This window comes from Amblyomma maculatum, chromosome 5 (genome assembly GCF_055883805.1).
Source record: "Amblyomma maculatum isolate TAMU_Amacu chromosome 5, ASM5588380v1, whole genome shotgun sequence".
NCBI lineage: Eukaryota > Metazoa > Arthropoda > Arachnida > Ixodida > Ixodidae > Amblyomma > Amblyomma maculatum.
The window spans coordinates 73,352,790-73,365,801 of record NC_139348.1 but is presented as its reverse complement, the minus strand read 5'-3'; the positions used below and the strand labels follow the sequence as shown (position 1 = coordinate 73,365,801).

The following is a 13,012-nucleotide window of genomic DNA, read 5'->3' as shown; positions in this document are numbered from 1 at the left end:
ACTGTCGCCGCATATCCGGCAAAAAAAATGGAATAATTTCTGATATGTTGCGATAAGAAGTTGAGATTTTTTGTCTTGTTCCCGCCGGTCGAATTCAAACTGTTTCATCCGACTACCTAGTCGTGGTAGAGTGACGAACACTATGACGTAAGCGGAGACTCCGTGATTGCTAGCGAGCCGGCGCGGCCCACGGCGTCGCATCCCTCAGGGGACAACATGGCAGCAGCGTACTCGCAATCGACCATCGGCTCACAATAAGTGACGGCCGCAACCGAAATAAATAAAGCGATGAAGAAAGTAATTTACCGAGCGATGGGCCCATAAAAGAAGAAAAAAAAAACATAGAGCGCATGTAATGCACAATAGTTTACATATTTCTCAAGCCTTTGCGCTCCTTCTTGCGCTGCGTATAAACAAACCGAGCCCTCGATCACCGCAACGCTTCCCGAAATGTTTCTATACAAATAAGATTTAGTTACCAGCAAAATCGTGTCCTCGCTGCTGCGCTTGCCAGTTTTGAAGGTTCGTCGTACTTTTTTCCTTCAAGGTTTGTGCTACAGCTCCGTGTTCAGCGAAAATTACGTCTACGGTAGCAGAGCATAACCGAAGAGACGGCGCCCCTATAAATTTGCCAGCGCTGTGAAATTGCACATGTTAAAATGGTTCCAGTGCACAATATAGTGCGCATAGGCATCCAGAACATTAGTTGCAAATCGTGAGAGCAGGCAGCATGCTCCGATGGTCAAGAAGCTGTAATTTTTAGACCGGCAGCAATAGTCTGTACAGCTCGAAACATGTTCCATTATAAATACGGCCATGACATAATATGTAGAAATATTTCCCAGCTCCCCGATGCGCGGCGTAGCCGAGCCAATGCTCAATTTGTAAACAGCCAGATCATGTATTAACGCGACAGCGTTAAGGGCCCCGTGTCGCAGAAAAGTCAGTGTCGTCGTCGGCGGCCGCCGTCCCGCGTCGGCCAGCGTTGCCCGTGAGCGAAAAATCCCAGAAGTATTTTTAAATAAAAACGAGTAGAAAAAAATCGCCGACCTGAGGAATCGAACGTGGGCCTTCGGGGTGCGAGACGAGCACGCTAATGACACCGCCACGTCAGCTAGATGGTTTGCAATGGACAAAGGCGCGTCTATTGATTGCTGTGTTGTCTCAGAAATATCCCTTAGAGATGTGTATTGTGGTGTAGCATAATAAGTATGAGCATGTAAATTACAGAATTACAGAACACGCAGAATTAAGCAAGTGGCAAATTACTTTTGCGCTGTACTTCATCTTCGCTTGGCGTGCACGTAGCGCCATCATGCATGTGGCGCATGGAATAAGATAGACAGGGCATGGCCTCCGAGATCTTCATCGCGCCGGCTCGAATCGGCAACAATGTTGCCGACGAACTACGACTGAAACTTGAGGCCCGCGCGTTTCGGCAAGGTGGCTGGCAGCGCTTCTACGTCCCGGAATGATTAATAAATAAAAATGAGTACAGCAAAAAGCACGGCGAGAAAATGGGTAGACGGTGCGAAGGGGGCGCGATAACGGTGTCGCGTTCTATTCTTAAAGGCCATTCCTAAAAACGTCCTACAAATTTTTCTTCGCTGTTGGGAAGGGTTTTATTTTTGGGACGTACTTCAAACAACCATAAAGGAAGATTTACTTGTTAATCCTTAAGGAATACGGTGCTTACCCACGCAAAATGAGGAGGGGGTTCCATATCATTCAATCATGCTAACGAGCCTTAACAGTATATGGCGTTGACGCATGGCAGGATATCACTGTGATCCTGATGCGTGTCCTGTACGAATTGTTTTCCGCGAGGCTCTCCATTGCTTTATCGAGATTGTGAAGTTTGTCGATGATAATTCTCAGTGGTTGCCAAAGGTAGAACCTTTGATGAATGTGAAGGAATTTTAGAAGGACGAAGCCAGCCCCTGGCAGGCTTATTATATCAATGTCTTGTGTGTGTTTCTGTTGACTTGCGAGAGCCAGGCAATACAAAAAAGCGTGGCGTAGCCGAGATGTTAGCGCCGAATGTTACGGAGCCAGCAGTGGTGAGTTCGAATCCCGCTTGTGGTGGCGTTTTTTTCTACAAATCATTCTTTTTATATTTTTAATGTATTTGTGGTGCTTCGTTATTTTTATTTCTTCCTTTTTACCCGAAGCCCTTTTTTTAGCCGGGCGACCAGCTCAATAGGTCGACGGTTTCTTTGGTATGAGCGGCAACTATGCCCCTTTTGTCTACGATGCCGGCAAATACCACGTTGAAGGTCTTGTTGCCGCAGTATGTGGGTCAGATGTGCCACGATTTAGTGAAGAATTGAATGATAATACGTTTTTCCTTCGGCACGTAGCATATGTATGCTTTTCATGGCGTACGTAGCTGCAGTCGAGTTAACAGGAGCTCGCTGTCGAAGCGGCGACGGCGGCGATATGTTGGCTCAGAAGTGTGAGCGCGTGTCGGCGGCAGCGGATTTTGCCCGCTCGCGCCTCCGAATGCTCAAATGGGAACGAGCCAGGCGCATCTGCTTCTCCAAGTTCGTAATTCAGGCACTGCAGGTCCAAGCTTGAAACTATCAGAGCACGCACGAAGTGCCTGACCCGGAACATATACAAAACTGAAGTGGGCGCCTGTGGCGCCTCCAAGTATATTTTTGTATTTGCCTTCCAACGCTTACGCTGTCTTTTCGCCGTCGTTTACGTACGATAAAAGCGTGTTATCATATTTGAGGCACAACCTACGACCGCATTCAAACGGCAAACGTGATTCGCATTTGTCAGCCTCTGGGATCCCTAGCGCGTCACGTGATTTGTAGTTTCGGCTGTGGCGGCCATATCTGTATTTATGTTCTTCCTCTTTACAACCTTATAACAGCTCTGTTTTCAGTAAGAGTGGATCTTTTGTAATCAGGAATTGACATCCTATCGATGTAAGCCCACTTCAGTTTTCTCTTTATTGCCCCTTTAAGGAGCGTCTATAGTGCGACGCGCTCTGCGCGCGCAGTCACGCTCTGCCGATTTCGCTACGCTCTGGCGCTGAGCGCCGTCAGCGGCTCTCTCTGGAGCATGCGCAGAAAGATCGCCGATCCGCGGCCCGTCTGCATCCCGTTCGCAGCCTCAAGCGTTCACGGGTAAAGTGATCTCGGAGCTTCTTCACAACTTATACTGAGGGTGCCTTGGAGGGAATCGCAACTGGGTGCCTGATTGAACCTAATAAATCAAAAGGCGAACAAAGCAGAAACTTGAAAAGGGCACTTAGTGACTCCAAAGGCACGGACGAACAGCTCGCCGACAAACTAAAAGAGAGATGCTTATGTACGACCGTAGACGAAGATGAGGAATTTAGAACATACACTGGAGATAAAAACCAAAATTAGATGCAGAAGTCACCGTCCCGGAAATTAAAACCGCAATAATGAGTATGAGGCGAGGAACGACAGTGGGAGACGACCAGATAACGGTCGATCTTCTGGCCAACCTCAATGATCAAACTCTACAAGATCTTTTTTCCTACATTAATGATTGCTGGGACTCGGGAGTGCTACCAAATGAATGGAAAACATCCATAGTGACGTTCATCCCCAAGCCCGGCAAAAAGATAAACACAGACAATTTAAGACGAATCTCTCTCACGTCCTGCGCCGGTAAGCTCATGGAGACGGTATTGAGGCAAAGGCTGTCCGATTATTTGGAACAGCACGAGCTGCTGCCACCCTCCATGTTCTTTCAGCGCAGGATATACTGCTCCAAATCAATAGGGAAGGCGTTGATCCCCCTTTTGGGAGTTCAGGAGACAGGGCTATTTTGGCCCTGGATCTGAAGGGGGCCTTTTACAACGTTAAACACAGTAGAATTCTGAAAAATTGAAACGCCACCAATTGCGGCGAGAAAACATTTAGCTACATAAAAAAGTCTTAGAAAGTCAGAAATCTTATATCCGAATGGGCAATGAAAAGTTCGGACCCATCGATAGGGGAACCCGAGGAACGCCTCAAAGAGCTGTTCTCTCTCCGATGCTCTTTAACGTTGCCCTCATAGGCCTCCCAGAGAGGCTTAACGCTGTGGATGGCGTACGCCACGCCATCTATGCGGACGACTATACCATCTGGTCGTCCCGAGGCAACCTAGGGCAGATGGAGGAGGCCCTCCAAGAGGCCGTCTCGGTAGCAGAAAACTACGCTCGAATGTGGTCTAGAGTGCGCTCCGAATAAATCAGAACTTTTGCACATTGCAAAGCATAAAGACCCAGAACAATGCATACACATTTACATAACCGGGGTAATAATGCCACAGCCCTAAAAAAATTAAAGTCCACCTGCGAAAAAATTAGCAGGATGATTGGCAGGATATCCGCAAGCACGGTGGACTTCTCGAAAAAGAAACCGTTCGCCTGGTCCAGGCGTTCGTCGTTAGTCGTGTGGTGTACGTGGCGCCCTACCTCAAGCTGAGGAAGAGCGACCGTGGCACGCTTGACTCGATGATTCAGGCGGCGGTAAAAAAGGCTCCAGGACTTCCAGCCAGAGCGTCTACAGAGCGCCTGCTCTAGCTTGGGATCCATAATACAATAGAGGAGCTGATTGAGGCCCACAGAACAAGGCAAATTGCTAGGCTGTCGGTGACCAACACCGGCAGGCAAGTCCTCTGAGACCTCAATCTAGGGCTTCTCCCCACCACAAAAAACAGAGTGGACATCCCGGAAGTGTGGAAAATACTTTGATAATTAAGCCGCTCGCCAAAGACATGAATCGGGAGTATAATCAGGGGAGGCGTGAAGCCAGGGCAAAGTTTATACAAAATAACTATGGCAGTAAGACAGGCACATATTACGTGGATGCAGCGGGTTCCACCGAGGATGGCATCTGCACCATTGCTGCTGTGCACGAAGGAAAGCAGGTGAACGGGCTCTCAGTAAAAACTAACGACGCGCTAATGTCAGAGGAAGTGGCGATTGCACTTTCCGCCACCCACTGCGACGCAGCCTACATAATGTCGGACTCGCAACAGGCCTGCCGAAATTACATGCGGGGTAGGATAGTGCCACTCGCCCGCAGAATATGATTGGCACACACGAAAAATTCAGATTCGGCTACTATAGTAGAAAACAGGTTATATGGCTGCCCGGTCAGCAGGGGGTGGAGGGGAAGGAGACCGCTCACGCGGCTGCCCGAGCCTTCCTCCCCCAGGGTTCCGCTCAATCCTCCGGTTCTACCGAGGCAACCATACCAATCCCGCTCATAACTTATCCGGACATTACAAATTATTTACGCCTCTGCAGGAGGGCACTCCCGGGACCCGCCAAAGGTCTCAACAGATCTGAGGAGTGCCACCTTAGATGGCTCCAAACAGGGTGTTTTCTTAATCCCGCCATACTAAAACACATGGACCCGACATTCACGGGTAGGTGCAAATTCTGAGGGCAGTATGCTGACTTATTCCACATGGTGTGGGCCTGCCACCGAAATACAAAACAAAAAGCGATAAAACAGCCAACTAGGGAGGGCTGGGAGGCGGCCCTGTCCAGATCGGACCTGGAGGCCTAGCGTGTCCTGGTCCAGAGAGCTCGGGCAGCGGCGGTGGCCAATGGCGTCCCGCTCCAAAACGAAGCGCACCTCCCTTCCGAAATATCATCGTAAATAAATGATTTCGCCTCCTCCTCCTTCACAACTTATAGCATTCTGCAACTACAGATAGAAACGAGAAAAAAATCAAAAGTTACAGTGCGTGCAGCAAGTTGGAAACTTTCTTCGACCGGCAAGCATACAAACGAAACCAAACACAGCAGCAGTGAAGAGCTCATCTGCTAAGAGACCGCAGCTCCGCCCTATCTGTTCGCATGCGTTCTATTTGCGCTGCTGGTCTCTGAAGTCGAGTCGTTTCTTGTTGTACACACTAGTGTTAGTAATAGAACCAAAACAATTATGTGAAAGAAACGACTGGACACACAAATAAAATACGAAAAAGAATAATGGCTATATTAGCAATTAACCACTCGATTACGAATACGCTTTCTCGTTTCGCGCGCGCACGTTCGCACAGTTTTCAAGCGTCCACTCCGTACTGACGCGCCGCTCACTCCTTCGCACATTTCTTCACGCGCCCGATTTGTCGACGCACCGTGCACTGCTCCTCGGTATCCCGTGAACGCACTCTCTCGCCAAACATGGATGCTGTATTCGCTGCGCACTAGGCCCATTCCAAAAGAAACCAGCACAGCCCAGACAGGGTACACACGAACGGACAGCACGGCGCCCACTCGTCGGAGGCCCAATGCAGGTGGGGGTTGTCAGTTGGCTTTTGCAAGGCGCACTCACGGGACGCTCACATGTGGTCCAAGGTTTACACAGCCATTGCTGAGGCGGGAATTCCCTGCGAAAGAAGTCAGTCGCTGGCTTCGATAAACGTCTCAACCAAGCGTCCGAGCTCGCGCCACTCACATTGTTTACGCGGCCGTCCGCCATCTTTCTCTGCTCGATGCATTGTTGGTCGACGCTGCCTGCGGCGCCAGCGCTCGAATTCATGGTCGAATGGAACAGGAGCCATCTCTACGCCGGGGCCGTCGGGGCGCGCTTGCCGCCGCCGGTTACGTTGGGCGTCGGAGCTCATGGAACTATCGACGGAGTGTTTTCGCCAACGTATAACGCAGCGTGTGCGAGCGCACGCGCGCACGTTCTTTGCGTCGGACTATATTCGCGCCTTTACAAGCATGACGTGCTGCTTTGACGTCTCCCGACTGTGGCTCTACTTGCCATTCCTCGTTCGATCACATGCGACCTTTGTTCGCTGAAATAACCAATCTATCAACTTGTGTCTTTAATATCTCGCAAAATATTATTATCGTACAGACCTAAGCTACTAGATTACTCAATGACTTTCGTAATTGACCAGCCCACTCAGATATCAATGCCCACGAACGAGCCTCAATAACCCAGGAACAGTGTACCTGAATCGGCTTCCATGAGCACTGGAAGGTTGATTCCTATCCCACCGTCTTAGCATAAGTGATCAATCCAAGGAGGAAGTTCGTGCCACCTTTGTGGCAACATGTTGTCTATGTAGATTAAGGAAACCATAGGCGAACCAGTGCTCAACAATGTCACCTTCCGACTACCACGTAATATGAACTTGCATGTCCGTTTTCGCTTACAGCGCCAGCTTGGGGTCGTCTACGGGGGTCGTCTAAAGGTCAAAGGTAAAACGTGGTTACCGCCGGGACCACGCTGATGGCCTGAAAGTGCGAGTAGTATTGCCTTCGCAATAAAACAGGCTGTACCGCCCGGGCGGTAAACTTGTTCATAGCCAATCCGCTACCCCGCAATATGCATCCTCTGTACCACCAAGGGCACCGAAAGGCACGGGCCAAATACATCCAGGAAAATTATGGGGTGGACACTGAATCCTACTATGTAGATGCAGTAAAGTCAGAAGCGGGGACACGGTAGCGGTTGTGAATCACCAACAACTGGTTGATGCCCTCACCGTCTGCGATGACAATATAGAAATGGCGGAGGAGGTGGTCATTGCTTTAGCCTCCACGCATACCACCTGCGCCTATATAATAATAGACTCTATTGCTACCTACTGTAACTACATCAGCCTGCCAGAATATTGAAAAATTATGGACACCCCGAACACGACAAATGCCTCGTCTGGACACCGCGACATCAAGGCGTGGAAGGGAACGAGTGCGCCCATGCCGCTGCCCGAGCTCTCCTCCCCCGGGACGCGACCCCTCCATCCTCCACACCCCCTATACCGGCCCATCTGGCGACGTATGCGGAGAGGCTACAGCACTGCAGACTCTCTCGCAGAAAATATCCACCCCCAGCCAAAGGGCTCTCCAAATCGGAGGAAGTTAGATGGCGACGCCTACAGACCGGTACATATAACACACAAGCCGTTTAAAAGCAATGCACCCCGGATTCTGCGACCCCAAATGCAAATATTGCGGGGAGAAGGCAGGCCTGCACCACATGGTGTGGACGTGCCCACACAATCCACCTGTTGACCCAAATCCAGTACCAACTATTGAGGGGTGGGAGGCTGCCCTATCCCGCTCTGGACTAGAGGCCCAACAGGTCCTCGTGACGTGCGAGCGGAAAGCAGCGGCAGCCGCTAGAGTCCCGGACTAGGGACCCCATCTACACATCACCCTCCTTTAAATCTATTCAATACAGTTTTTCACTCCCAACATCGACGCTAGATCCTCTCGAGAGCGTGGCCCTCCAAGCTCATCCATCACCATCAATTGGACTATACCCACTGCAGGGGGAAGGCTTCTCCAAAATTCCCCCAATTAACAAGGTCATGTGCCTTCTGCATCCATTTAACCCCGCAAACATATCAAGCTCCTCCGCACAAATAATTTTCTACTTGCGTTGTCTTCAAATTAAGTAGCTCTCGTTTTATTTTCCTTCTCTTTAATGTCCTCTTAATAACTTTTTCATAAAGAAATGTGCTGAATTCATAGAAAACAGCAATAAAATTATAAGTTGTTAGGAAAATATAACGATAAATTCCAAGTATGGTGGCAGCTACTCTCATCTCGTTTCAAAAAGGAAGCAATATTTTAACTTTCACGCGACACCCCAGCTCAATTGGCCAAAGTATTCACCAAACTCTTCAAGACGTTTCAACAAGAATACAAGTAGAACGACGCCGACGTTTTCAAAACACGCCATGAATTTTCGTGTGGAGCTTCATGGGCACTCTTTCCTTTACATGCGCAGTTCATACTTTCCATGCCACGTCTATCCGAGAAACAACGATATACCCGTTTCATTAGGGTGGAAGTTGTGCTCGTTATCAGAGGGGTGCAGCGGTGGCGTAGCGGTAGAACATCCGCCTCGCATGCAAGAGGACCGGGGTTCAAATCCCGGTGCCGCGCAATTCTCCACCGGATGAATAAAAAAAAAAAAATCCGAGTGTCGATGGAATTGCATAAACAGGTTTGAAGTGCGACCTGATGCCGGTGAACACCTCCGGCAACGCACTCCCTCACCAGAACAGGAGTTGGCCACCCTGGTGCAGTAATTGGCCACAACCTCCTATGATAAGCTCCATAAAACCCCGGCCCTCAGTCACCAGCGGCTGCGGAACAACTGACCACGGCGGCGGTCAGACCTGTGACGCAGCAGGGGGTGCTAAGAAAGCCTGGCTCCGCTGGACAGGCCGCCATTGGAAACTGACCCTGGCAACGTTTAATGCTAGAACCCTAGCTAGTGAAGCTAGTTTAGCAGTGCTGTTAGAGGAACTAGAGGGCATGAAATGGGATGTCATAGGGCTTAGTGAGGTTAGGAGGCCGAATGAGGCATATACTTTACTGAAGGATGGGCATGTACTGTGTTATCGAGGTTTACCAGAGAGGCGACAACTAGGAGTAGGTTTCCTTGTCAATAAGTTTATAGCGGGTAATATAGATGAATTCTATAGTATTAATGAGAGGGTTGCAGGCATCGTAATTAGGCTTAATAAGCGGTATAAACTGAAGGTTGTACAGGCCTATGCACCTACAAGTAGTTATGATGACCAGGCAGTTGAAAGCTTCTATGAAGATGTAGAATCGGCAATGCGAAAAGTAAAGACGCAGTATACTGTACTAATGGGCGACTTCAATGCCAAGGTAGGGAAAAAACAGGCAGGAGACAAGGCAGTAGGTGACTATGGCGTTGGTTCTAGGAATAGCAGGGGAGAGTTACTAGTTGAGTTTGCAGAGCGCAGTAACTTACGAATCATGAATACCTTCTTCAGCAAACGGAAGAACCGGAAATGGACATGGAAAAGTCCTAACGGAGAGACTAAAAATGAAATTGACTTCATAATGTGTTCAACCCCCGCCATTGTGCAGGACGTAGAGGTAATCGGGAAAGTGCGATGCAGTGACCACAGGATGGTGAGGTCCCGAATTAGCCTAAATCTGAAGAAGGAACGCAACAGATTAGTAAGAAAGAAACCCATCAACGAATTAGCGGTGAGGGGGAGGGCAGAAGAGTTCAGGATCTCGCTACAGAATAGGTATTCAGCTCTAACTGAGGATGGCGACATTACCCTAGAGGCAAGGAACAATAATTTCAGAGATATCATTACTGAGTGCGCGGTAGAAGTAGGCGGTAGGATAGTTAGAGAGGATACCGGTAAGCTGTCTAAGGAGACGAAAGATTTGATTAAGAAACGCCAGAGTATGAAAGCTTCCAATCCAACAGACCAGATCGAATTGGCCGAGATATCAAAGCTAATCAATAAGCGCAAGGTGGCCGATATAAGGAAGTATAACATGGAGAAAATTGAGCATGCTGTAAAGAACGGGGGAAGCCTTAAAGCGGTAAAGAAGAAATTGGGCATAGGCAAAAACCAGATGTATGCGATAAGGGACAAGGCGGGCAACGTCATCACTAATATGGACAAGATAGTCAAAGTAGCCGAGGAGTTCTATTCAGATCTCTACAGCAGCCAAAGTAGTCAGGACCGTAATGAGATTGGCGGTAGGGAAAAACAGTCAGACGTTGCACCAGTGACGAAAGACGAGGTCAAGAAAGCATTAGAAACTATGAAAAGGGGGAAATCAGCTGGAGAGGATCAGATAACTACAGATTTGCTGAAGGACGGGGGGGATATCGTGCTAGAAAAACTGGCCACCCTGTATACGCAGTGCCTGGTGTCATCGACGGTACCGGAACCATGGAAGAATGCAAACATTATCCTCATTCACAAGAAAGGGGACTCTAAGGACCTTAAAAATTACAGACCAATCAGCTTACTGTCTGTTACGTATAAGGTATTTACTAAGGTAATCGCTAATAGAATCAGGACAACCTTAGACTGCAATCAATCAAAGGATCAAGCAGGGTTTCGGAAACGGTACTCTACTATCGATCATATCCATACCATCAACCAGGTGATAGAAAAATGCTCGGAATATAACCAGCCCTTATACATAGCATTCATTGATTACGAAAAAGCATTTGACTCAGTTGAAACCTCGGCGGTGATGCAGGCATTGCGAAATCAGGGGGTAGACGAGCCGTACGTGAAAGGGCTGGAAGATATACATAGTGGCTGCACAGCAACCATAGTTCTGCATAAAGAAAGTAACAAAATTCCCATAAAGAAAGGTGTTAGGCAAGGAGACACAATCTCCCCAGTACTATTCACAGCTTGTTTAGAGGAAGTATTCAGAGACTTGGAATGGGAGCAGTTAGGGATAAGGGTAGATGAAGAATACCTCAGTAATCTGCGATTTGCTGATGACATTGCCTTGCTAAGCAACTCGGGGGATGAACTGCAAATAATGATTGATGACCTAGACAGAAAAAGTAGAAAGGTAGGCTTGAAAATCAATATGCAGAAGACTAAGGTAATGTTCAACAGCCTCGGGAAGGAACAGCAGTTTACATTAGGTAGCGAAATACTGGAAGTAGTAGGCGAATATGTCTACTTAGGACAGGTAGTAACCGCAGATCCGGACCATGAAAAGGAAATAACAAGAAGAATAAGATTGGGATGGTGCGCATTTGGCAAGCACTCGCAGATTATGACTAGCAGCTTACCGGTATCGCTCAAGAGGAAAGTATACAACAGCTGCATCTTGCCTGTACTCACCTATGGGGCTGAAACGTGGAGGCTAGCCAAGAGAGTTCTACTTAAGTTGAGGACAACCCAGAGGGCTATGGAACGAAAAATGGTAGGGGTAACATTAAGAGATAGAAAGCGTGCAGAGTGGGTCAGAGAAATAACTCAAGTTACCGACATTCTAGTGGAAATTAAGAAGAAGAAATGGACATGGGCAGGACATGTAGGGCGAAGAGAGGATAACCGATGGTCGCTGAGGGTAACAAACTGGATTCCAAGGGAAGGAAAGCGTAGCAGGGGGCGGCAGAAAGTTAGGTGGGCGGATGAGATTAAGAAGTTCGCAGGGGTCAAGTGGATGCAGCTAGCACAGAACCGGGTTAAGTGGAGAAATAATGGAGAGGCCTTCGCCCTGCAGTGGGTATAATCAGGCTGATGATGATGATGATGATGTGCTCGTTAGTAATCTTTCAGTTCTAAAAAATAGAAACGCTAAAGAGGCACGAAGGGAGCTCTCTGCAATGTTTTTAGTGCATTTGCGCCCATTTGTAGCGCTGTCATAAAATGAAGTCACAATACTATGTGCACCACAGTGAAATAAATATGTATTCCGCTTTGATGTAAAATAAACCTCCAGGTGACACTGTACAACCTACCTGCAGTGGAGACCTATGGATGGAAGAACTAAAATAGTGACAAATTTTGGCCAGCCTGTAGAGGATTAGTTCATAAATGAATTTCTGCAGATCCTACACCTATCACAGCGCATTTCATTAACTGTTCCACTCTTCATTTCAGGTATTAGTGCCTTTGACGTCTACCTAAAGTATTTCAAAAAGATGTCTCCCATTAAGACTCCGGAAGAAGGCAGAGTTGTTATACACGACCTTCCCCAGCGGCCAATCATCACAACCACGCCTCCTCCAACCACCACAGTGCCAGCAATAATGGCCCGCAACTACCGGATGTATGCGCAACGGAATTATATCCGATGACAAGAGAGACACGTGTATTTATTAACTTCATTCAGGTGTGAAACTTGACGCATGACACTGAATGCGGACTAGTGCAAACTTATGCGTATACCTTGTGCTAAAAGATTCCCCTTTATATACTATTAAAGGTGTGTTGTGAGAAACTCTTACGACATATATACGTACCATGGATTTCTTATTACCTATATAGTTAGAAAGACAACATTACTAAACAGGCTGATCGCAAGATCGCGTATTTGAGATATAACATTCATGTAGCTTCAACAAAAATCAACCTTCATTTATACAAGGCACTACGCTCACAGCTAAAATATGCTTAACTCATTTGAGACAGCACCATTAAAAGCTTGATTACCCTGTTCGAAAAAATACAGAACACGCCTTATCCTTTCTTACTATCAATGAACATCAAGCATAACCAGTGTGAACTCTACCTTGAGCTTGTATGC

The 13,012-nt window shown here is 47.9% G+C and overlaps 1 protein-coding gene across 1 annotated transcript in view; it reads left to right on the top strand.

The window, feature by feature from the left end:
• The window catches only part of LOC146188505 (snake venom 5'-nucleotidase-like), a 65,802-nt gene extending 53,239 nt beyond the window's left edge, over positions 1-12,563 (top strand). Inside the window, exon 10 of the mRNA XM_084605063.1 lies at positions 12,367-12,563. Coding sequence (XP_084461189.1) covers positions 12,367-12,563 — 197 coding nt within the window. The remainder of the gene's footprint in view (positions 1-12,366) is intronic.
• The last annotated feature ends 449 nt before the right edge of the window (positions 12,564-13,012 follow it).